The sequence below is a fragment of the Aquarana catesbeiana genome, linkage group LG04 (genome assembly GCF_042186555.1).
Source record: "Aquarana catesbeiana isolate 2022-GZ linkage group LG04, ASM4218655v1, whole genome shotgun sequence".
Classification (NCBI taxonomy): domain Eukaryota; kingdom Metazoa; phylum Chordata; class Amphibia; order Anura; family Ranidae; genus Aquarana; species Aquarana catesbeiana.
Window position 1 is genome coordinate 477,596,908 of NC_133327.1, and position 26,388 is coordinate 477,623,295.

Below are 26,388 nucleotides of genomic sequence, written 5' to 3' on the forward strand. Positions count from 1 at the left end.
AGATTGTTGACCCAGGGATTATCTAATTGCCTTGGGGGATTTAGGAATATTTTTTTCCACCACTAGAGCAAATTGGACCATGTTCGTTTTCCTTCCTCTGGATCAACTGTGGGTATATTGAGGTTTTCAATTTATTTATGTATTCATTTTTTCTGTTGGTTGAACCAGATGGTCTTTTTTCAACCTGACAAACTATATTGTATTGCCAAAAGTTCAGAGCTAGAAATGGGATCATCATTCCTGTGGTGAAGATTTCTCCAGGATCCTGCTGCCTGCACAACATGGGACATATTTCATTACAGGTAAGTTAGGTCTCTAAAGTTGTGGGGCTAAAAATAATTTTTAGGTAAATGACAAAAAATAAATATTAACTCAAAAAATCATGCACATGGCTACTTACAGTTGGTTTGTGTCTGCCATATGGCATCGGCCATGCCCCAAATTGCAGGAAATAAGAAAAACACAACAAGCTCAGTTGGGTAAGGCATCCAAAAAAGCAAAGCTATGATTGTTGCAAAATTGGTCAATGCAGCTAAAAGGAAAACAAAAATAAGTATAATAAGTTTCCAATGAAAATTGCTTAAGTTGCTATTATTTAGATTATATGTACAGTAAATACTATTTATATACTGTTATTCATATTTATTACATTACAAGATATGCAGGAAAAGGGCAAAGTGATTTCCACAATTGCAATTAATGTGACAGACTCAATGGACCAGTAGGTCTTTTACTGTCATCACTCTTCTATGTTTCTATGTATATGCAATATGATGAAGATTACAGTGGAAGTCCACATCCGAATTTGCGGGTAGCTTGCGGGGATGTTTGCCCACTCAGCACCCCACAATGCACTGCGCGCTTCACAGTGCATTCTAGGGCCCTAATTGCATGAAGACTTGCACCTGAACAGCGGCTTTGCCAATTAGCACTGTCAGAGCCCTGATTGGACAAAGTGATGATTATTTTCTCCAATCATGGCTCCATATTCATAGTCCCACCCCACACTATAAAAGCTAACTTCCCATAGCCAGCTCTTGTAGTGTGTTGGAGTGGAGATAGATAGAGCAGGAGTGTTAGATTATTGTTAGTATAATGTGTGAGACTACTGTAGTGTGTCAGTGTAGTGTGTTAGTGTAATGCAGTGTTTAACACAGCTTTACATAACATTTGACTGGGTATAGAGTGATAGCTTAGTGTTAGTATAGTGTGTGAGAATAGTGTCAGTGTAATGTAGTGTTTAACACAGCATTAAATTACATATTACATTTAGTGCTGTATACCCTTTTTTTTGACCCCTGCATGCCCCCCTTTTTTAAAATTGCTAGCCGCAGTTTTTCTGACGGCAATGTGGTGTTCCACCCTTTTCATTTTTTTGATCGTTTTTACATTTCTGTCAGCGTCAGTCCTCAATATAAGAACTTGCACACTGGGCACTTCAGGGGTGTATTATGAAATGAGTGGGCCCATGCGCAAGATCAATAGTCGGCCCCAGTCATCGAAAAATAAACAAATGCGGCACACATAGCGTGCTGTGACAAAAAGTAAGCATGATTTAAATTGCGCTAAAAATTGGGCGTGGCTTAAAGGGGGTGTGGTGAATAGAGTCTGAGATGACTTACATAGTGCAGAATGTGGTAATGTTAAATAGGGAATGTACAGTGCAGAGTGTACGGCCGAAGGTAGTATGTGCAGGTGGGGAGTGCGGAGTGTACAGCGGTGGGTGGTATGTGCCAGGAGAGGAGTGCAAAGTATATTTCGGTGGGTAGTATGTGCAGAGAGAGGAGCGCAAAGTGTATGGCAATGGGTAGTATGTGCAGGGAGAAGGGTGTGTAGTGTAAAGTGGTGGGTAGGATGTGCAGGGAGAGGAGTGCGAAGTGTATGGCGATAAGTAGTATGTGTATGGTGGTGGGTAGTATGTGCAGGATGGTGTCAGTAGGGCATTGGACGGTGTCAGTAGTTCTTTATTTTTATTTCTTTATTTTTTTTTTACACATCAATTTTTGAAAACATTTTCAAAATGCTCTTTGGGGCCAGTGAATGGTGTCAGTAGGGCAGTAGACAATGTCAGTAGAGCAATGCAGTGTCATAAAAGAATGACAATGGGGTGCCAGAGGAGGGCATAGAGGGGAAATCGGGGGTGATCGGTGCAGTGGTGTGGGGCAGTTACAGCAGGGCCATAGAAATCATGGGACCCCCTACAGCCTACCTGATGGGGCCACAACCCTGCCCCTGACCCTACATACCTGCCTAAAAGAATGCAGCTTGGTCTTCAAGGGGGACAAAAAGGAGCACTGGTGCTCAGTTAGGGGAGATGGGGTCCTGATGCTTAGTGGGGAGAGATTGGGGGTCTTGGTGCTTAGTGGGGCAGAGATGGGAGGTCTTGGTGCTTAGTGGGGGGAGTTAGGGGTCCTGGTGCTTAGTGGGGAGAGACGGGGGTCTTGGGGATTAATGGGGGGGATGGGGATCCTGGTGCTTGGTGGGTAGAGATGAGGGTCTTGGTGCTTAGTGCGGAGAGATGGAGGTCCTAATGCTTAGTGGGGAGAGATGGAGGTCCTAATGCTTCGTGGGGAGAGATGGGGGGTCCTGGTGCTTAATGGGGGAGATGGGGGGTCTTGGCACTTGGTGAGGAGAGATGGGGGTCCTAATGCTTAGTGGGGAGATGGAGAGTCCTGGTGCTTATGCTTAGTGGGGAGAGATGGGGAGTCCTGGTGCTTAGTGGGGAGAGATGGGAGGTCCTGGTGCTTAGTGGGGAGAGAAGGGGGTCCTGGTGGTTAGTGGGGAGACATGGGGGGTCTTGCTGCTTAGTGGGGAGGAGATGGGGGATCTTGGTGCTTAGTGGGGGGAGATGAGGGGTCTTGGTGCTTAGTGGGGGAAGATTGGGGGGCACTGCCAGTCAGTGGGGGAGTGGGCACTGGTGCTCCTTACCTGGCTGCTTGATCCATATGGAATCCTGTGTAGATGAATGATCCCCCTTTCACTTTTCTTCTCAGCTGATTTTTCTAGTCCGAAGGGATGCTGGGGATGCCAGTGTAGTGACAGCTCAGAGGATCTCACAAAGAGCCAAAAGCAAAAGAAACATTTCTATGCTCACTTCCCTCACAGACTCTGGCTGATGACTCATCTATTGAGCCCAGCAGAGGAACCCAGTGGTGTAATGCCGCGTACACACGGTTCGACTTTTCTTCTACAAAAGTCCGACGGACGCCAACGGACAAAATACGGCTGACAATCCGATCGTGTGTGGGTTGCCCCGGACTTTCAGCTGACTTTTCCAGCCGCAAATCTGACGGACTTTAGATTTGAAACATGCTTCAAATCTTTATGTCGTAACTACACCGGACCCAGAAATCCGCTCGTCTGTATGATAGTCCGAAGGACAAAAACCCACGCTAGGCCAGCTATTGGCTACTGGCTATCAACCTCCTTATTTTAGTCCGGTGTACGTCATCACGTATGAATCCGTCGGACTTTTGTGTGACCGTATGAAGGCAAGTCCGTTCGTTAGAAAGCCTACCGCAAGTCCGCTAAAAGTCCATTGAAAGTCTGTCGGAGGGGCTGTTGGACTTTTGTAGATGAAAATTCCGACCATGTGTACGTGGCATAAGTCTTCCTTTGCTGCCACTTTTTGTTTACTTGGCTGAGCTGTCATTGCACTGGCTTTCCCAGCATCCCTCCAGGTGTACTGGCCACAGGAGCAGTGATATCACTGTCACTTCTGCTTTCAGCGGTGGCACCACCCTCCTTCCGGGGTCCTCTGGATGAAAAGATGGGCCCACACCGCTGCACCGATCATCCCCAACAACCCCGAACGCATCATCCATGCATGCAGGGAGGGTCAGAACACAGTGCCCCCCTCACTTGGGGTCCGTGTACAGTGAATACCCTGCACACATGGATGATATGCCACTGGGGCACCTATACCCCCTTCCTATCCAGGCCGGGGTGCAGATGGCTGAGCACAAACACACAGAGATGTAATTCAGTGTCCCTGGCAGGTGGTAACTGCAGTCCAGTGGAGAGGGGGAGATCAATCCGATGATGACATGGGTGTCAGTGGGAAGACGGAGGAAGGACGTCTGGGTGGATGGCTGAGCTGCGCTGTATCTCCACAGCGATCGCGCTGTCCCTGTGTAGTAGAGGGAGAGACACGGCCGTGTATGTGAATCGAGAGCGAGGCTTGGAGTGCAGACACAGGCCGCCGCCGAGCCGTGACGTCATCAGCATGTGACGCGTTTCTGAAATAGCTGGCTATGGATGGATGGGATAGCCGCATTCCTTTCTCAAGCATGGGTTCTCAAGGCACGGGGAGGTATGATATAGGCGGAACAAGGGGCGGGGTCAGAAACTGAATGGAGACACAGAAAAAATACACAAACGGGAGGGGGAAGGACCAAAGGAAACATGGAATGGAGCAGTACACATTGATTAAAAGTTCAAAAATAGAAATTAAAAATTAAAAATGATGACTTACTGAAAAACAACAAGGGCAGTGGTATAAAGACACAGTAATGAGAAGAAAGTATATATGTATATAAATAAATATATAGCTGGGGAGTGTGGAAAAAACAAAACATTTAAGTTAAAGACACAATGTTGCAAGAGAAAGATATTTATAATCTATATAAACCAGAAATGTATGCTGAATGCCATATGAATAGGTGTATGTGAATCTAAAAAGGAAGGGGAAATGGGGGATAAATGGGGGATAAATATTGATAAATGTATGAAAAGATATAACATTTAAATATAATATATATATATATATATAATATATATATATATATATATATATATATATATATATATATATATATATATATATATATATATATATATATATATATATATATTATAAAAATGGTGACATGTAATGAAAAACAGTCAACCTGGTACGATAAAAACTTTTTATGGGGCTACTAGGTTAGGGAGGGAAAGAGGAGGATGGGGAGGGGGGGGAGAGGGGGGAGAGGGGGGGGGAGAAGGGGAGAAAAAAAAAAAACACACATCATGCTACCTCCTGAGTTACCAAATACTTACTGGGGACACCAGGAGCGAACCCGTCACCCCCATAAAATTAAAAAAAGGTAAAGAAAATGAAACCTGTGATGAAAATGACAAGAATATACATATAAATATAAATGATTTAAAAGTATGGTATCATCAGAATACATAGTATAGGCCGCAATGGCAAATAAAATGTGGAGTAAGAAAGACTATAGTACTGTGGCTATTTCTAAACCTTCATTGAGGCTGCCGGGCGAGAGGACATCAAGGCAATATATCCAAAAAGTCTCTCTTGCACACAGTTTTTTAAAACGTTCAGCTGGAGTCATAGATTTGCTCGATGACCCAAACTTCGAGACAAGTGGTGGATTTTTTGTGATGCTCAGCAAAGTGACGGGGGACGCTATGTAAGTCTTTGCCACCCTCAATGAGTCGTCGGTGCTGTCCAAACCGTTGCCTAAGGGGCAGATGGTTCGTCCCACATAAATCAACCCACAAGGGCACTTTAAACCATATACAATGAACTCAGATGAGCAGTTGTAAAATTGATCTAGCGGGTATGTTTTGCCTTTAGAATCAAAGGATTTTTTTCCATGCTGAACAAACGAACAAGTTCTACAGCGGATCGTTTTACATTGATACATGCCCACTAAGGGTATGAGATTAATGGGGTTGGGAGCAGTCTGGTCTGAAGGAAATTTGCTCGGAGCGATTTTGTTTTTCAGAGATGGGGCTTTTCGGTAGGTAATCCTAGGTATGGGTGGGAGAATGGTTTTGAGGAGAGGATCTTGTTGCAGGATATTCCAATGTTTATGCAAAATGTTTTCCATTTTTTTGTATTGGAAATTGAAGGTAGTTAAAAATCTCATAGAGTGATATAGTGTGACTGCCCTTTTTTTTTTTTGGTGGGTTTGCCTTTCGAGTAGAGGTCACAAGCTTGATCCACTAACTCTTGAGGGTATTCTTTATCGCCAAACTTATTTTTTAGTGTGATGCTCTGGGTATCATAGTCAGTGTCTAGGGTACAATTTTGTCTTAGAAGGCAAAACTGGCCTTTGAGTATGTTATTGGTCCATTTTGGGTAGTGGCAACTCTTATAGTGTAGAAAAGAGTTGCCAGCTGTGGGTTTGGTGTAATTCTTGGCAATAATAGTTTCACCCACATGGCTCAATTCCAGGTCCAAAAAGGCCAAACAACTGGGATCAGAGACATGTGTGAAGGATAAACCGTAGGGGTTATGGTTGCAATGATCTACAAATGAGGTAATGGAATCGGTGGAGCCGTCCCAGATTACGATTAGGTCGTCTATATAACGGCCAAAGAATACAATGTGGGATTAATAGGGATTGTTGTGTGAGATGTAATGTTCTTCCCAGTAGCCCATAGCTAGGTTAGCGTATGAGGGAGCGAAATTGGCTCCCATGGCGGTCCCTTGTATTTGTAAGTAGAATTCACCATCAAAGTCGAAATAATTGTGAGTCAGGCAGAAATTGGTAGCCTCCAAGATAAATGCGGCCTGTCTGGGATTCATAAGAGGATCCTGTCCAAGAAAGAATTCTAGGGCTAATAAGCCAAATTGATGGGGAATGGAGGTATAAAGTGAGGTGACGTCTAATGACAGCCATATGTAGGAAGATTCCCACTTGTAGGGTGCAAGTAATTCTAGGAGGTGTGTGTCGTCTCTGATGTAGGAAGGTAACTGTTGGACAATCGGTTGGAGGAATTGGTCAATATACTGACTAAACCCAGTGGTGACACTATCCATGGCAGCCACAATGGGCCTGCCAGGAGGGGAAGTGAGGTTTTTATGAACTTTGGGCAAATAATAAAAATCTGGGGTCTGATAAAAACTTTTTGTAAAAAAGGAGGCTTCGGTTTGTCCAACAGTTACCTTCCTACATCAGAGACGGCACACACCTCCTAGAATTACTTGCACCCTACAAGTGGGAATCTTCCTACATACGGCTGTCATTAGACGTCACCTCACTTTATACCTCCATTCCCCATCAATTTGGCTTATTAGCCCTAGAATTCTTTCTTGCACAGGATCCTCTTCTGAATCCCAGACAGGCCGCATTTATCTTGGAGGCTACCAATTTCTGCCTGACTCATAATTATTTCGACTTTGATGGCGAATTCTACTTACAAATACAAGGGACCGCCATGGGAGCCAATTTCGCTCCCTCATACGCTAACCTAGCCATGGGCTACTGGGAAGAACATTACATCTCACACAACAATCCCTATTCATCCCACATTGTATTTTTTGGCCATTATATAGATGACCTAATCGTAATCTGGGACGGCTCCACCGATTCCATTACCTCATTTGTAGATCATCATTTATATTTATATGTATATTCTTGTCATTTTCATCACAGGTTTCATTTTCTTTACCTTTTTTTAATTTTATGGGGGTGGCGGGTTCGCTCCCGGTGTCTCCAGTAAGTATTGGTAACTCAGGAGGTAGCATGATGTTATGAGTGTTTTTTTTTTCATCCCTTCTTCCCCCCGCCTCCCCCCTCCCCATCCTCCTCTTTCCCTCCCCTCCCTACCCTAGTAGCCCCATAAAAAGTTTTTATCGCACCAGGTTGACTGTTTTTCATTACCATTTTTATATATATATATATTTTATATTTAAATTTTATATCTTTTTATACATTTATCAATATTTATCCCCCATTTATCCCATTTATCCCCCATTTCCCCTTCCCCTTCCTTTTTATATTCACATACACCTATTCATATGGCATTCAGCATACATTTCTGGTTTATATAGATTATATATCTCTCTCTTGCAACATTGTGTCTTTAACTTAATTTTTTGTTTTTTTCCACACTCTCCAGCTATATATTTATTTATATACATATATACTTTCTTCTCATTACTGTGTCTTTATACCACTGCCCTTGTTGTTTTTCAGTAAGTCATCATTTTTAATTTTTAATTTCTATTTTTGAACTTTTAATCAATGTGTACTGCTCCATTCCATGTTTCCTTTGGTCCTTCCCCCTCCCCTTTGTGTATTTTTTCTGTGTCTCCATTCAGTTTCTGGCCCCGCCCCTTGTTCCGCCTATATCATACCTCCCCGTGCCTTGAGAACCCATGCTTGAGAAAGGAATGCGGCTATCCCATCCATCCATAGCCAGCTATTTCAGAAACGCGTCGCATGCTGATGGCGGCTCGGCGCCGGCCTGTGTCTGCACTCCAAGCCTCACTCTCGATTCACATACATGGCCGTGTCTCTCCCTCTACTACACAGGGACAGTGCGATCGCTGTGGAGATGCAGCGCAGCTCAGCCATCCACCCGTACGTCCTTCCTCCCTCTTCCCACTGACACCCATGTCATCATCGGATTGATCTCCTCCTCTCCACTGGACTGCAGTTACCACCTGCCAGGGACACTGAATTACATCTCTGTGTGTTTGTGCTCAGCCATCTGCACCCCGGCCTGCTTGGACCTGATTGTGTATCAGCTACACTGAAACTACTGTTGGCTACAGTCCTACATTATCATCTCCTCAGCCCTGATCATGCTCCTGTATACGACTTCTCCTTCTTTCATGTGAGTGGATAAATTGTTTTATGATAATTTCTCAGAGGCACCCCTATTCCTTGTTTTTTCTCAGCTATTGGAACTCGCTTTTGGTTTCTTGGTGGCTGCCCTGACTGACATAGCGATTTTATACTACTAGGAGACCGCAGGTGCCCGTGCTTGCTTGTGCACGCGTAGGAGTGCGCCCTAGCACCAGTTGGCACCAGTGGGCCTATTTAAAGGAGGCCCCAGCTACTGATCGGTGCCTACTGGTCTTCAGCTGTGTCCCTGTTACTCTGAACCTGTGTTATTCTGCCTGATTCACGTTGCTGACCTTGGGTCCTGTTTCCCCGGCTCTGAACTCTGTTATACCTGATCTCTGGTTCCTGATCCCAGCTTCCCATCTGACCCATCTCTGCCTGATGTTCCGGTACCCTGCTGCCCGCCTGTTGACGAACCCAGCTTCCCATCTGACCCGTCTTTGCTTGATGTTCCGGTACCCTGCTGCCTGCCTGTTGACGAACCCGGCTATCCCTGTTACCTGGCCCTGGTGCCCAGCTTGGTCCAGCACAACTACCCGAGTGTCTGCAACTACAGTTCTGTACCCAGCTGCGACTTCCTGCTCTTCAATCACAGTCCTGCGACCAGCTGTGACTTCCTGCTCTGCAACTACAGTCCTGCAAACAGCTGCGACTTCCTGCTCTGCAACTACAGTCCTGCGACCAGCTGCGACTTCCTGCAACAGGGTTCCTGGTTTCCACCTGCAGGCACTTGTGTGCCTCCTGTTCATTGACTCCTTCTGTTTCACTCTCAGCGGGACCTGGACTGGAGATACAAGAGAGGCCGACCTCGTCAATTCGGTCTCCCTTCAGGTACGTGACAGTCCTCTTTTGAGCAATATTCCTCCATAGTGGTAAGAGGTTGACAAAAATTGCCCGGGGGGCGGTAAGGATTTGAAAAAATGACTCAATTGGGGAGCTCTCCAAAAGTCCAGGCAAAAGGTACCTGAAGGGTTCGTAAGGTCAGAAATCGATGGCCAGTGCTTATCTATTAGGAAATGAGAGGCCTGGATGCAACCAGAGTTTATCAAAGTTTGAAAGGGTGCATCTTGATATCCCGGTATAAAGAGTGGGTTCCCTAGTATCGGGAAAAGTGGTGAAATTGAGAAAGAAAGAGGTTTGGGTGAAAAGAAGTGAGCAGAGTCGTGCAGTCTGGCCAATAAGGGGATGGCGTTTCACATTTTTTGACATTGATTGGTAACACCAGGGTGCTCTACCAAGAGATATGTCACTCTGGGCTTGTTCCAGTTGAGACCATAACTTTGTGGCTTGGTGTCGATTCCAGTCATTAAGTCTACCCAAATGTATTACCTGATAGTATTTACATATGTTTGGTACCGCCAACCCACCATATTGTTTGGATAAAGAAAGTTGTCATCTATTTAGATGAGGTCATTTGTGTGCCCATATGAAGTCAGAAAATGATGCCTGTGTCTGTTTGAAATAGTTAGAAGGGATATAAATTAGTAAGGCTTGTAAGAGGCAAAAGAGCTACCAAGCTAATTAGTGCTAATTAGCACTAAAATGGCATTCACTATAGTGCTGGGAAAATAAATCCCAAAATCGATTTTACTATAGTTCCCTGAAAACAAATAGTGCCCAAACCCTAATGCCCTGTACACACGGTCGGACGTTGATCGGCCATTCCGACAACAAAATCCATGGATTTTTTCCGACGGATGTTGGCTCGAACTTGTCTTGCATACACACGGTCACACAAAGTTGTCGGAAAATCCCATCGTTCTGAATGTTGTGACGTAAAACACGTACATCGGGGCTATAAACAGGGCAGTAGCCAATAGCTTTAGTTTCTTAATTTATTCTGAGCTTGCGTGGCACTTTGTGTGTTGGATTTGTGTACACATGATCGGAATTTCGTTGTCGGAAAATTTTATAGCAAGCTCTCAAACTTTGTGTGTCGGAAATTCCTATGGAAAATGTGTGATGGAGCCTACACACGGTTGGAATTTCCGACAAGAAGGTCCTATCACACATTTTCCATCGGAAAATCCTATCGTGTGTACAGGGCATTACTCTGCTAAAACCTGGAGTAATGCACATGGAAATAATCTTTAGAGCATGATATAATTGCCTAAATGGTACTGAAATATGCAGTATATTGTAAAGATAATCTGCTTTTAATTGTTACATTTTTATATAAGTGGAGGGTGGTGTTGAAGATGTTGTAGCTGAACTGCAGTTATGGAGAAGGAAATGTATGAAACTAAATCTAAGGCAATCATGTGCCATGGGTGGACTCAGCTTATGTGACAAAGATATGTATTGAAAACATTGCTACTCTTCTGTAAATTCTGGCAACACTTCCTGATAACTTCCACACCTGAGAGGTCATTCTCTACTCTGAAAGATCAAGACATACTTTCGGAATACAACAGGACAGGTAAGTAAAACAATTACTATTTTAGTTTTGATAATGTATTTATTTTTATATCTTAGCAGGCCAGGCTGAATTTATTAGCACTCCTATCAGTGAAAACAACTGGAAGTTTTGCATGAGCTTGCTAAGAAAAAAAATGGACATGTAATGGTAAGTAATAGTTTTTATGTCCTCATGCTTTGTATTCTCTGTAATGGGCCATGTTCAAATGAAGTTGAATATTACTATTTTAGTTTCAATTATGTATTTTTCTTTATATCTTATCAAGCCAGGCTGAATAGACTAGCACTCCTATCAGTTCACCATTTGGAACCAGTGACACCATTGGAAGTTTTGGATGCGCTTGTTAAAAAAAAAGAAAAAGAAACTGGACATGTCATTATAGCTTTGGTAAGCAATCTTTGTTATGTCTCCTGGCTCATGTATTGTATTTTCTGTACTGGGCCAAGATCATAAAAACTGGAAGAAGGAAAAAACTGAAAGCAGATTTAAGTTTCAAGATGACCTAAGAAAATAGAATTAAGGACGTGATTGCTTACTATGGGCCATGCGTAGTTCTTCCTTTTTCCAATCTTTATGAATTTGGCACAATTGAGGTTATTTAAAACAATTTTTTCTTAGTACCTGCTGCTGAACCCCTCCCCCCCAGAACAAAAAAATTATCCATAGCCCTGTGAGGCACAGAAAAGCAGAAGATCACCGAGAGCTTAAAGAAGATCTCCAGTCATTTCTATGTTTATTAAAGTCAGCAGCTACAAAAAGTGTAGTTGCTGCCTTTTAATAAACACACACTCACCTGTCCCACGATCCAGCCATGTGCTCACCTGATCCATCCCTTTTCTCCCTCTTCTCTTGCCAGCGCTGGCATTTCAACTGTGGGCACCCAGCTAAGACAACTTGTGGCTTCACAGCCGGGTGCACACTGCGCATGCACCAGTTGCACTTGCGTGTCCTCAATGGTCCAGCAGTCATCTGAGCCCTGTGATGTGTCCCAAGTGACTGTAGGGAGGGGGAGAGGAGAACTTCCTCTCAGATCACCTAGGTGGTCCAAGTGGAAGTGGGAGTGAATGCCTGTCAAAACTAGGTACCCACTCCCTTCCAAAAAAAAGTACATGCCAAAAGTGGCGGGGGGGGGGGGAGTACCCCTTTTGGGTGGACATCCGCTTTAAGAGGATCCCCCTTAGAGGCTATTCAGAACTTCACATTCAGCCAGCAAGATTGCACCACTATGTCTACTTGATCATCCTTCAAGATGTGTTTGAGAGAACAGAGAAGGCCTCCTACTTCATTTATCAGTTCTAGCATACTTATCAGAGGGAGGAGGAGATCTTGTCTGAATACAAGAAACAACAACTTCTGCTGAAGAAAGTTATAGACCCCACAAATAGATGGATTTCTGGTGTGACAGGTTTTAAGGGGAGCTCAGTCTTTAGACCCAGTGTCTTCCCTGAGTTTCAGCAGCACTGCCCAGATTAGGATTTTGGAGACACAACACAGAGGATCCCTTCCTCTACCATGGACCCTGCAGCATAAGCCAACATGGTTAAAAACTGGCAGCATGGGCCTAAACGACCTGGGTCTGGCTTTCTAAGACTTTCTAAAGCTTTCTAAGACACCCCTGGGAGGATCTAAAGATGGTGGCAGCTTCTCTACAACATGTGCTCTCCTACAGAGGTAAAAGCACAAGAAACCAGTGGTGTGTGAATCTTCTAATGTCACTCCTAAATGCCCACACTCCTCACAGACAGCTTGGCTCTCCAGCACTATTAAGGAACATTTTTCTGATGCTAACAGCCCCTTTTCCCCCCTCAGTGTAACACAGACTAATTTATAATGATGATGATATGCCGGAACTGATTAAACCTGTTGGGGACTGGGATGATATGGATGATTCTACTAACGATACACATCTATCTGCAGCTGGCCCCAGTGTGAACACCCATGGGTCCGGGCACCCCAAGAAGTGAAAGAGCTGACACTTAAAACATGTTATGTAGGCTATTCACAATTGTCGAGCTGCAATCTTTGCGCAGATAGATTCAGTTAGGTTGAATTCACACACAAAAGAGAGCTGCCTTAGCTCTTTACCACTGCGACAGCTCTCAGTTGCCGGCTGTGGTAGCGGGCAGTGTGGAGTGCGATTCAGCGTATCCCACGACTCCCTTTGTTTTGTATGAACTTTATATGAAGTGTAAAAATTGTACATTGCCATGCAATTCGGCATGGTGAGCTGGTGCTCAGACCTAGGCTGCGTTGCTGTGTGAACGGAACACCATGCGGTAGAATCTCTGTCACCGCATATAGCGTGAATTCATCCTTAATTTATCTATTATGAAATATGGCATGCAAAAAATCAAAAAAAGAATGTCTACTGCTGAACACCGTATCAGTGACATAGAAGATACAGTTAACCCATTGAATGCAGATGATTGTACTTTACAACAAGATCTCACAAATCACTTTTCCAAACTGAACGATTTGGAGGACTGCCTTTACCATAGTAACCCTCAGTTCATAGGTTTTCCTGAAAGCAGGGAGCCTGAGTTGTTGTATGGAAAATTGGCTTAAATCTATCATGATTCCTGATGTGTAGGTAGGATGTGTAGGCAGGTTGCCTACTGTGTTTATTTAGTTAGGCTTGTTTGTCTGCTCATGTTAGAGGGAAAGGGTTAATACTGCTTTTCATTCTTCCCTGCTCTCATTCATAGGCTTTTTTGGGGTCCGGCTTCCTGTCCTGTGATATTCAAAAGGGAGAGGTTCACATCCCAAGAGTAGTGGGCTTGTTGAGACTTGTAGTTCATCTGTGGAGCAATGGACTCTCTGAATAAATCCCAAGCTATGTACTTCTCCTGTCGAGTAGTGCCAGCCACAGAGTTCACCCATAAGGACTTTACCTTTGCAGGTACGCTGGGGTAGCCACTCAGCTTCAGTAAGATAGTTAGGGAAAGGACATTCTGCCTTGTATTGTATGACATGTGAACTTTCAGTAAAAGTTGTTTAACCACACAAAGCCTGGTCTGAAGTTACTCAGGGGGTGCATGTGGGGTCCTGACTCTTAAGAGGTTCTGAGTCTATAATAGCACACTAGGGGTCTTGCAACATTACATCAACACAGGATTAAGCTGCACACTAAGGAGAGAAGGGAGTTATCATGAGCAAACAGCAATAATAACTGCAACCAGTCCTTGGCGTTGTACCTGGTTAGGTGACAGGTCTCCTGGTGGCGAGGGGGTCTGGTGTTACGGCTTCCTCCCTATCGGTCACCCGATGGATTGGTGTTATGGAGATCTATGGCCTGATCACTAGGTACAGAGAGGCAAGAGTTGAGTTGAGCACGTATGAGGTCCGTGCTATGTGTTACTCCACACTACTCTGTTACTGGGAGTGATGTAACAGAAGTACACTGATGGGTGGAGTGGGCATAGGCTCTGCATGTCCCTCCTAATGCAACACATACACCTGTTCAAGTGTGTAGAACAAGGAACAATATCTTTTAAAGAACTCTGCATACAACACTACACACGAGTGGCTCATCTGAGTTGGGGGATTACCTTAATATTTGACTTTCACATGACTGTGACCCTCACCAGGTCCCAGGCATTAGTGAGCATGCCTTCGGGCAAGGTGTAACCCCTGTGTTGAATGGGTGACCCTGGTCATCGCCTAGGATAGCCCAGAAGAACCCACAGGGGTTACTCCTTGCCCGAAGGCATGCTCACCAATGACTGGGACCAAGTCTCAACAAGCCCGCTATCCTTGGGATGTGAACCTCTCCCTTTTGACCCACACTTGGCGCTCATTGAGTTAATGGGACAGGGATATCAAAAACAGTCTACTTCTAGTAAAGGTGTGCCACATCCCAAATATATATGGAAATGGAGAAACCCCCTAGGGGTGGAATTTTAAAGGCACTACCATAACAACAATGTATAAAAAAAATGTATTTATACATTGTTGTTATGGTAGTGCCTTTAAAATCCCACCCCTAGGGGGTTTCTCCATTTCCATTGAGTTAATGGGAAGCATGGAGGAAGGGTCACCCTCCATCTACCCTACAAGCATATTATCTTGAAATGTCAGGCACCTAAATTCTAAACGATATTGTAAAGATAATGCTTACTTGATTGCGTTACGGTCTCTCCTCTGAAATACCCACTATCATTCTTGGTGATTTTAACATACCCATTAATGTTAACAGCCTAGCTACATCCCAAATTTTCAACATAACCTCATCTTTTGACATTACACAATGGACACAGTCCTGCACTTACTCTGATGGTAATACCCTTATTTATTTATTATTTATTTATTTCAGTTACTTATATAGCGCCATCAATTTACGCAGCGCTTTACATATACATTGTACATTGTACATTCACATCAGTCCTTACCCTCAAGGAGCTTACAATCTAAGGTCCCTAACTCACATTCATACATACTAGGGACAATTTTTAGACAGGATCCAATTAACCTACCAGCATGTCTTTGGAGTGTGGGAGGAAACCGGAGTACTCGGAGGAAACCCACGCAGGCACAGGGAGAACATGCAAAGTCCAGACAGGTAGTGCCGTGGTTGGGATTCGAACCAGCGACCCTTCTTACTGCTAGGCGAAAGTGCTACCCACTACACCACTGTGCCGCCCCAAAGCCGACCCCCTTTCCTCTCTGATTACAACCATTATCACTTTCACTTATCACTGTCTTTGTCTTCAACCACCTATCTCTTCAAGCGGCAAACAATTACCCGTATAAACCTTTTATCCTTTAATCCTTCTCTTTTCTACTCTACAACTGGTCACCTCGATAACAAAATCTGTTTACAACAGTTCACGCTTATCCACACTGGACTCACTTGCTACTCCCACTACTTGAAGTATCAGGCCTCGACCATTACAAGCCTTGGCAGACTGACGACCAGAAATCTTAAAAGACATAGCTGTGTGCTGGAGCGATTGTGGCGTAAAACCAAATCCCAGCAGGCATTCACCCTATATAAATTTGCCTTCTTAAAATACAATTCCTCCCTCTATGCTGATAAACAAGCCTACTTTGTCACTCTTATTAATACTCTGTCACCCAGTCGTCTCTTTTCTACTTCTCTACCACCAACCCCACCAAGTAACTGGCTCACTGCTCACGAGATGGCAAATCACTTCAAAAACAAGATTGAGACAATTTGTGGGGGTATTTCCACGGCACAGATAGAGTCCACTTAACATACCCTGTACAAAACCAACCTCAATACTTACCTCTTTTGAGCTTACCACTACCGAAGAGGTTGCCAAACTTTCTCAGAAGCATGCCTTACCACCTGTCAACTAGATCCTATTCCCTCACAACTACTATGGTCATCTTGTGGTTCTTCTATCCTATGATCCCTCACTCACATCTTCAATCTCTCCCTCTCTACTGGCATCTTCTCCTCCCCTCTAAAACATGCCTTGATCACCCTCATTCTTTAACCACTTGCCCACCAGGCCAATTCTGATATTCTGATATAAACAAAACACAAAATAACAAAAAAGAACCACACACAAACAGATACAATCAACCTGAATGCATATCAATAACTGAGATGTCCATTAAAATTATCAATACAGTACTATACAAAAACAACTAAATTGCATAATACATCTCCACAAGAACCCTCTATACTCATAAAAAAAAAGGACGCCATAGGGGGCGCCCGGCGCCACCCCCCCCAAGCTTTTGACAAAAAAAAAGGTCACTTTAAGAGTGTCCGGGCGCCGGACACACGGCAGTCTATGGGAAGCGTCCCAGCTTGCAATCAGCTGATTGCAAGCTGGGAAGCTGATTTGCCCGTGTTTAGGGTGTGTGCAGGGCGCAAGCTGTGCGCCCGCACACAGTCCCACTTGCCACTGATTTGTCCCTGGCTCCTGTTCTGCCTTTCTATTGGCTGGGACCGGAGGGTGATTGGGCGGTGCTTTTTCGGCACTGCCGCGTCACTTCTAGTTTCCCGGCAGGCTCACTGACACTGACTTGTGGAGTGCAAACTCCGGAGACATGACTGCAACTATCTGGGATCGAGACCCTTTGATGTGAGGCGAGGCATCTCCACTCTAAACACCCCCTCCCTGCATCTCCACCCTAAACACCCCCCTGACTGCATCTCCACCCTAAACACCCCCTCCCTGCATCTCCACCCCAAACACCCCCTCCCTGCATCTCCACTCGAAACACCCCCCTCCCTGCATCTCCACCCTAAACACCCCCCTGACTGCATCTCCACCCTAAACACCCCCCCTGCATCTCCGCCCTAAACACCTCTCCCTGCATCTCCACCCTAAACACCCCCCTGACTGCATCTTCACCCTAAACACCCCCCTGACTGCATCTCCACCCTAAACACCCCCCTCCCTGCATCTCCACCCTAAACACCCCCCCGCATCTCCGCCCTAAACACCCCCCTCCCTGCATCTCCGCCCTAAACACCCCCCTCCCTGCATCTCCGCCCTAAACACCCCCCTCCCTGCATCTCCGCCCTAAACACCCTCCTCCCTGCATCTCCACCCTAAACACCCCCCTCCCTGCATCTCCACCCTAAACACCCGCCCTCCCTGCATCTCCACCCTAAACACCCCCCTCCTTGCCTCTCCACCCTAAACACCCCCCTTTCCTGCATCTCCACCCTAAACACCCCCTCCTTGCCTCTCCACCCTAAACACCTTCTCCTTGCCTCTCCAACCTAAACACCCCCCCTTCTTGCATCTCCACCCTAATCACCCCCAATCCCTGCCTCTTCACCCTAAACACCCCCCTTCCTCTCTACCCTAAACAAATAACCTCTCTGTGTTTAATTAGGTATGAGGGAGGGGGTCCTGTGTAACAATGGGGAGTAGTTTTGAGGAAGGGGTCCTGTGTAATGATGGGGAGAGGGATGGTGGTAGGGGGGATTGGTTTTGTTTAAATCTGTCCTGTGATGCTGGGGCTGTATACTCTGTCCTGTGATGCTGGGGCTGTATACTCTGTCCTGTGATGCTGGGGCTGTATACTCTGTTCTGTGATGCTCGGGATGCATACTCTGTCCTGTGATGCTGGGGCTGTATACTCTGTCCTGTGATGCTGAGCTGTATACTCTGTCCCGTGATGCTGAGCTGTATACTCTGACCCGCGTGATGCTGGAGTTGTATACTCTGTCCCGCATGATGCTGGAGTTGTATACTCTGTCCCGCGTGATGCTGGAGTTGAATACTCTGTCCCACGTGATGCTGGAGTTGTATACTCTGTCCCACGTGATGCTGGAGTTGTATACTCTGTCCCGCGTGATGCTGGAGTTGTATACTCTGTCCCGCGTGATGCTGGGGTTGTATACTCTGTCCCGTGATGCTGGGGTTGTATAATCTGTCCTGTGATGCTGAGCTGTATACTCTGTCCTGTGATGCTGAGCTGTTTACTCCTGACACCATGGGTGGAAGTTAGTGGAATAGAGGAGACGGAGTGGGTGGATTCTATAGTGGGTGGGGCTTAGGAGAAGTGGGATGGGTCAAAAGGGAGGGGCGGGGTCTGGCACCTCCCCATCCTAAAACTTCACCAGCCGCCACTGCTTTAAATGTTATCCAGGTCAGCCACACCCCTTTAAACTTCTGAGTAGTATCATTGTTTTTGGCTACCAATTCCTCCATATGCATAATACCATTAAGAGTCTCAGTACACTCCAGAATTGAAGGAACAATAGAAGATTTCCAATATCTTGGTATCAATTGTCTAACTGCTGAAAGAAAGAGACAAAGGAGAGTTTTTTTTTTTTTTAGGCAGTAATCGAGGTAAAAAAGAAAAAAAGAACTAAATCAACAGAGTTACAGACTGACTCATCTGCAACTGAATTATATAAACTGATTACTTGATCCCAAAGTTTATAAATAGAAGGACAAGCTAATCAAAGATGAGAAAGATTACCTATAGCAGCATTAAAACGCCAACATAAATCTCATTGTGATGGAAAGATTTGGTTCAAATTAACTGGAGTGTGATACCATCTTGATAGCAATTTAAAATTGCACTCTTGGCTATCACAAGCTATTGAAAATTTATAAATATTATTAAAAAATTGATCCCAATCTTTCTCTTGTATTGGACGGCTGAGTTCCATCGCCCATTTGGCCGTATATAATGGTAAACATGGTGAATTGAGAATAGACAGTAACATGTAGATCGTAGATATAATATGTGTTGGTGGCTCCACAAATATATATAACTGCTCAAAATCTTAAAGCGGTCGATGAATAGCATATTTCGAAGTCAAAGAACAGTAAATACTCTGTAGTTGCAGATAAAAAAAAAAAAGGCCTTTCTTCTGATCATGTAGAGTTTGAAAATGTATATACATATACATATACGTATACATATACATATACATATGTCTGATCTGAGGCCAATAAGATATGTCCCAGATTATAATAAAATGTGAATGGACACCAATAGGAAAGGAAGGATTATCTATTAAAGGTGTGAGAGGACCTGGAATAGAAGACAAAGGAAATGATTTTAAATAATGATGCCAACATTCTAAAACCATATAGGTATCTTTGACAGGAAGCCAAAGAGCAGCTTTAGGATTTAACGGAGAAGAACATATTTCCAATTGAACCCATTGTTTGTGGTGGAACCAGTCCAAAATGCAATAAAATATAACTACCTTATAATAATACTCAAAATCTGGCAAAGCTGCTCCTTTTGATCGACAGAGTGTTTTCCAATTGATTTGAGGTTTAGTAGTTTTACAAACAAATTGTGAAAAGAGGCTGTTTAGTTTTTTTTTTAAATGTTTTAGGTAATTTAATAGGTACGGTTTGGAATAAATATAGATATTTTGGAAGAATGGAATTAATACGACCAAACCATGATAAAGAAAACTTTGACCATGATAACAGTTCAGATTGAGTTCGTAATAAAAGTGGAAGAAAATTTAACTCATAGACAAGAGTAAGGTCTGTAGAAATTTTCACTCCTAAATATTCCACTGCTACTTCTTGTCAGTGTAAAAGAAATAACGCTGCTAAAAAAGAAACGTTATATTTAATAAGTCGGATTTGGTTAGATTTACCTTAAAGTTGCTTAGACATCCAAAGGAATTGAATTATTTTAAAATAGATGGAATACTAATTGTTGGTGATGTTATATAAAGTAAAACATCATCTGCATAAAATGAGGTTTTGTAGTCTATCTCATTAGTAGTGATCCCGTGTATAAACGGGTTATTACATATAGCTATTGCTAAGTGCTCCATTGTGATCACATATAATAATGGAGATAATGGACAACCCTGTTGGGTTCTGTTATTAATCTTGAATAAGGTGGAAAGAGTACCATTCATTCAAACCTGTACAGAGAGAATGGTGTATAGTGCCATGATTTTATTATTCAATTTATTGCCAAGATTAATCTGACAAAGTGAGTGGAGCAAAAACCTTTTTGGCATTGATTGAAAGTAGGCACGCCGGGATTTGTTGTTTTTCTGGTCTTGCTGTCTTACTGGTGTTGTCTCGAGTCTCTCTAGATCTCACAAAACCAGTCTGATCTGTTTGAATTATTCGAGGCAGTATTGTTTGAAGCCTATTAGCAATCCCTTTAGCGTAAAGTTTTATATCTTGGTTCAACAATGAGATAGGACAATAACTACTTGGGTTTGTTTCATCCTTACCCGGTTTCAAAAATAACAGAAATATAGGCATTCAAGGCTTCCAGGGGGAAAGATTGAGACTCTGAAATAGAATTAAACGAATGCAGTAGAATGGGAGACAAATTTGACGTGAAAGTTTCATAGAACCAGCTAGAAAATATAATATATAATATATAACATGTAATAACGGCTAGTAGTTCCTCAGGGGTAAAGGTAACCTCTAAGGAAAACCTAGTGGCCAAATCAAGGCTTGATAAAGCCATATCTTTCATATGAGATTTTTTTTCCATCTCTATAAAAGAATAGTCAATCTCAGAATTAGTTTGTGAAATATTATAATAATAGAATAATAATTGTGAAAAGTCTCTAAGATAGCTGAGTTAGTAAAAACCAACCCTTTACCAGGAGCAGATAATTTCTAGACAGATGATGATGGTGTCTTAGGATCAGGGCTGGTGCTTCTACTAGGCAAACTAGGTAGCTGCCTAGGGCGCCCTGCTACCTAGGGCGCCTGGCCACTGGTGTTCCTGCTCTTCTCTCTGCAGAAAGCAACTAAGTCTCAGCATCAGCAGGCAGCCACTGCTCCATTCCCACATAGTGTCAGAGGCGCAGCGGCAGTGGAGGACTGTGTTCCAACTCCCGAATGAATGGAAGCAAGCAAACATTCATCGATGGGCGCTGGTGAGGCTGCATTTGATGGGCGCTGGTAAAGGCTGCATTTGATGGGCGCTGGTGAGGCTGCATTTGATGGGCTCTGGTGAGGCTGCATTTGATGGGCGCTGGTGGGGCTGCATTTGATGGGCGCTGGTGAGGCTGCATTTTATGGGCGCTGGTGAGGCTGCATTTGATGGGTGCTGGTGAGGCTGCATTTGATGGGCGCTGGTGAGGCTGCATTTGATGGGCGCTGGTGAGGCTGCATTTGATGGGCGCTGGTGAGGCTGCATTTGATGGGCGCTGGTGAGGCTGCATTAATGGGCGCTGGTGAGGCTGCATTTGATGGGCACTGGTGAGGCTGCATTTGATGGGTGCTGGGAGCTGGTGAGGCTGCATTAATGGGCACTGCTGAGGCTGCATTTGATGGGCGCTAGTGAGGCTGCATTTGATGGGCGCTGTATTTAAAAGGTTGGGTTTACATGGGCAGGGGAAAAGGGGTGGAGCCAGGGGGCAGCAAAAGGAGATTTTGACTAGGGTCTCAAAAATCCTTGGACCAACTCTGCTTAGGATGAATAGAATGCTCCAAAAAGGCGCCGCTCTTGTTACTATATTCAAAGGGAAATCCTCAAGGTTTTATCTCAAGCCCTTAAGGAATGTTGATCAAGAGAAAGTAGGAATTGACTTCTAGTATTGGCAAGTTCGATTCTAACTCTATAACTACTAATATTTTTATGGATTGATTCTAAATCCGTAATCTTCTGTAGTAAAGCTAGATGTTCTGCAGTTCTAATTTTTTTTTAATCTTGATCCATTCGATATGAAAATTCCCCTCAAGACGCATTTTAGAGCGTTGAGGGGAGAGGAGTCGCCTAGGCGATTCCATGGGCGGAAAGAGGAAGTGGGACAGGAAGTCCCCCTCTAAAGTAGTCACCCACTCCCCCCCCCAAAATTACATGCCAAATGTGGCATGTAAGGGGGGGAGTGCTTAAAGCGGAAGTTCCATTTTTGGGTGGTACTCCGCTTTAAGTTTCCAGGATCTATTCCTGGCATGAAGTTCTGTGAAATTAAGGTGAATGATCTGACCAAATTTTTGGTTTAATGCTAATTGTCGGAGTAGCATCTAATAAAAATTGTGAAACAAAAATATAATCAAGCCTACTATGAGTTTTATGGACTAGAAGAAAGTATAATCCCTCTCAGGATATAATATACTCCAATAGTCAAATAGCTTCATTGAAGATAATTTCTGCTTTAATTTACGAGGAGCAGAATATGAAATATGGGTCTTTCCAGAAGATGAATCCATTCGGGGATCGAAAGTCAAATTAAAATTGCCCCTGAGAATAATATCACCCTCTGGAAAAGTTTCAAGAATGTGCATGTATTTAAGACCCTCAGATTTGCAAGGTATTCGGGAAATATACATTAGCTATAGTATATACTTTTATTCCATTTTTAATTTTTAGAAATAAATATCTACCTTGAGGGTCAGATTTAGAATCTAAAATTTGACACTTCACATTCTTATGTATAGCAATTGATACTAGCATATGGATTTGTATTATGAAACCAAGTAGTATAATATTTATTTTTACATGTTGGTATAGCATCCGAACGAAAATGTGTTTCCTAAAAAAACACTATCATTTTTTTCTTTATTGAGATAGTAAAAAAATTGTGAGCGTTTATTAGGGTGGTTAAGACCCTTCACATTAAAATAACATATTAAAAATGACCTAAAAAAATAGTCACTGTTACAACCTCGTTGAGTGAGAACAACCCTGCAACAAAACACAAAAAAAAATTGTAAATATGACACATCGCAGTCCCAAGACATGCTATGTGTCTTAAATGTCTCTGGGTAACCCCAGAAAACGAAAAACCTAACAGGCAATATAGCCAATTCCCCAAAAAGTTGGGAAGCCTAATGTAGGATATGGGCAATCTAGGCGGAAATGGAACTATACCATTTAGACATTCAGACCGGCATTGAGAGAAATAAAAAAGGGGAAGAAAAGAGTAAAGGGGGGAGGGGACCACGTTTAAACACTCTGGTTTCTTCAAACATAAATGATGGGACATAAACTGGTCTAAAACAACTTTCTTTAACTAGGGTACCTAGACATCCTAGGTCCCTTAAGGTTTCTTCAAGGGGTATTCCAGCATATTGTCTAAAAATTATATACAAATTGGCATATGGGTAAAGGCCACTTTTGGCTACAGCAAGACATAGATTCTCTGTGTCACAGGAGACATAGACAACGGCTTCCATATCGTTAATACGGGATCCAGTATGAGAAACTTTGGCTCTAAGGGCAGAAATTTCAGTTTTACACACTGTCTCTAATCGGGAAACATAATATTCCAAATCTTATCTCATTGGTAGAGATCGAATATAAGAGCGAAGGTCAATGTTCTCCATTGTTAGCTCAGACAAGGGCTCACTCAGGGTCTTCGATTGTGACTGCAGATTAATATGCAGGGACCCCGAACCAGTGTATCAGGGAGAGCATCAAATTCTCCAAGTCCAGCCGGGACTGAGATCAAAGGCTCAGTAGAGTAGAGCTCAATAGAGCCATGAACAGGATCAATAGCCGAGTCTCCCACAGAGCTCCGAGTACTTAACAAAATGTTCAGCTGATCCAGAGAAACTGAGCTGCAATGATGCCAGTCCCAGCGTCTGGATCAACCATGTGGGATACTGCTTGCTAATCTGATGTACAGGACAGCACAGGGGGTACAGTATGACCAGGACCAGAGAAATCACTGGAGCCACTACCGCCGTCAGCAGTAGAAGTTATAGGTGAATTTGAACGAAGACCCGATCTTAGCTGTCGGCTTGATTCCTGGTATAAGAGATCCGATGGGGGATCTGACTTCAGCTGTTTCCTATTCCCCATGATTTAGCTGGAAAGGCGAGGAGCCCAGAAGCTGAAAAGCCAAGGGGATAGATGAGTATTCTGGTCTGTACATCTAAGGCAGGGGGCATAGGTGAGACACATCTCACACCACCACCACCACCACCATCAATTGTCCTATGATCCCTCACTCACATGTTCAATCTCTCCCTCTCTACTGGCACCTTCTCCTTCCCTCCAAAACATGCGTTGATCACCCTCATACTTTAACCACTTGCCTACCATGCTAATTCTGACATTTCGCTCCTACATGTAAAAACTTTTCAATTTTTTTCTTGCTTTAAAAAAAACAAAACAGTAAAGTTAGCCCAATTTAAATTTTTTTGCATAATATGAAAGATGATGTTACGCTGAGTAAATAGATACCCAAAATGTCATGCTTCAAAATTGCACAGGCTCGTGGAATAGCGCCAAACTTCGGTACTTAAAAATCCTCATAGGCGATGCTTTAAAAATGTTTTACTGGTTACATGTTTTGAGTTGCAGAGAAGGTGGTTATTATTATTGCTCTTGCTCTAACGTTCGCGGCGATACCTCACATGTGTAATTTGAACACCATTTACATATCGAAGCTGTATCATTCTATCTGTGAAGGAAATAATCAAGACAAGGTACGTATTGAGCACCTCCCACCACAGCTCCTCAGTCAGTTCTGGTATAATCGCTGTCCATCTGTTTCTGGTCCTAGCAGTCAGGTCGGGGCCTCCGTGTCCTATCCCCCTATAGTATCCGGATATACGCTTAGTTGGTTCTGGGTCAATCAGGACTTTTTCCAAAGCCGTGTTCTGTATTTTCACCTCCCCCCTCCCAAACTGGGTTGTCGCTGCATGTTTCAGTTGGGCATACCCGAACTGCCAAGTTCTAGGTATGCCAAACTGCTCCCGCAGTTTGGTAAAAAAGGACAGCTTACCATCTTGGTAGATATGGTGAAGATATTTCACACCATATTTGGCCCATCTACACCCATCCTCTAGCTTGCAAAACTCCTCCTAGGGATTTATTGCACCACAAAGGACAATTAGGCGACATCCATAAAGGGTCATCCATCATTCTTTGCGCACATAGGTGAAACACCTTTACAGGTAGTGCCATAACAGACCCCACCTTCCTCCCTGGTATCCCCTTTCTGAACAACATATTCAGTAGTGTTTCCTGGGAAGTGGCCACCGCTGCCTCGAGTAGGGTAGTGGCATTAGGAACCTGGGGGAAGCATCGCCAATGTAAAAATGCCAATTGGGATGCAAAAAAATAGGATCTCATATCTGGCATAGCTAGACCCCCCATTGTCACCGGTAGCTTCAGAGATATTCTGGGGGCCTTGGATCCCTACAAGAATTCCACCACAATAGAATCAATGCACCTGAATGTTTTCACTGAGACGTACACAGGTGAGTTTGAGAGAATGTACAGCAACTTTGGAAGAAAGATCATTTTAAATAGGTTTATGCGACCCATCAATGGCAGCGGCATATTCTGCCATCTCTGTACCCTTTTCCCGAAGAGCCTCTATCATCGGTCTCAAATTGAGGTCCAGGTACCCAGAAATGGGAAGTTGAACCACTACCCCCAGGTATTTAAATGACTGGGACAATTGAATAGGGCAATCCACTGCTACTGTGTCATCAATAGAAAATAGGGATGATTTGGACCAATTGATACGAAATCCAGAATAGTCTCCAAATTCCTGTATCAATTGAAAAGCTGTGGACAATGAAGCACCTGGATCTTGCAGATATAGGAGCATGTCATCCGCATAAAGGCAGACTCGTTCCTCAATCCCTCCCACCCTAAGTCCATTCCTGTGAGGATTAATTCTTAGTTTTGCCACCAGGGGCTCCATGGCTAGGGCAAACAGAAGAGGGGATAATGGGCATCCCTGTCTGATCCCCCGGAGGACAGGGAATGGTTCAGATATAATTCCATTCACTCTTACCCTAATTAATGGTTCTATGTATAACAACTTCACCCATGATATAAATGTAGGCCCAAATCCCATTATCTAGAGAAGACCAAACACTCCACTGAATCAAAGGCCTTCTTGGTGTCTAAAGAGGTCACTACTCTCTCCCCAGAATTGTCATGCTCAGTTTGCAGGTTAACAAAGAGCCTCCTGATATTAATTTGCACACATCGCCCTTTTATGAAGCCAGTCTGATCCGGATTAACTAATTTCAG

The 26,388-nt window shown here is 43.8% G+C and overlaps 1 protein-coding gene across 2 annotated transcripts in view; it reads right to left on the reverse strand.

Annotated features, from left to right (window-relative positions):
* Positions 1 to 26,388, reverse strand: part of UNC93A (unc-93 homolog A) — a 975,902-nt gene that overhangs the window by 386,851 nt on the left and 562,663 nt on the right. For both annotated transcript variants that reach the window (XM_073627620.1, XM_073627619.1), the window contains one exon: positions 401 to 532. In XM_073627620.1, the coding sequence (XP_073483721.1) occupies positions 401 to 532 (132 nt within the window). The remainder of the gene's footprint in view (positions 1 to 400; positions 533 to 26,388) is intronic.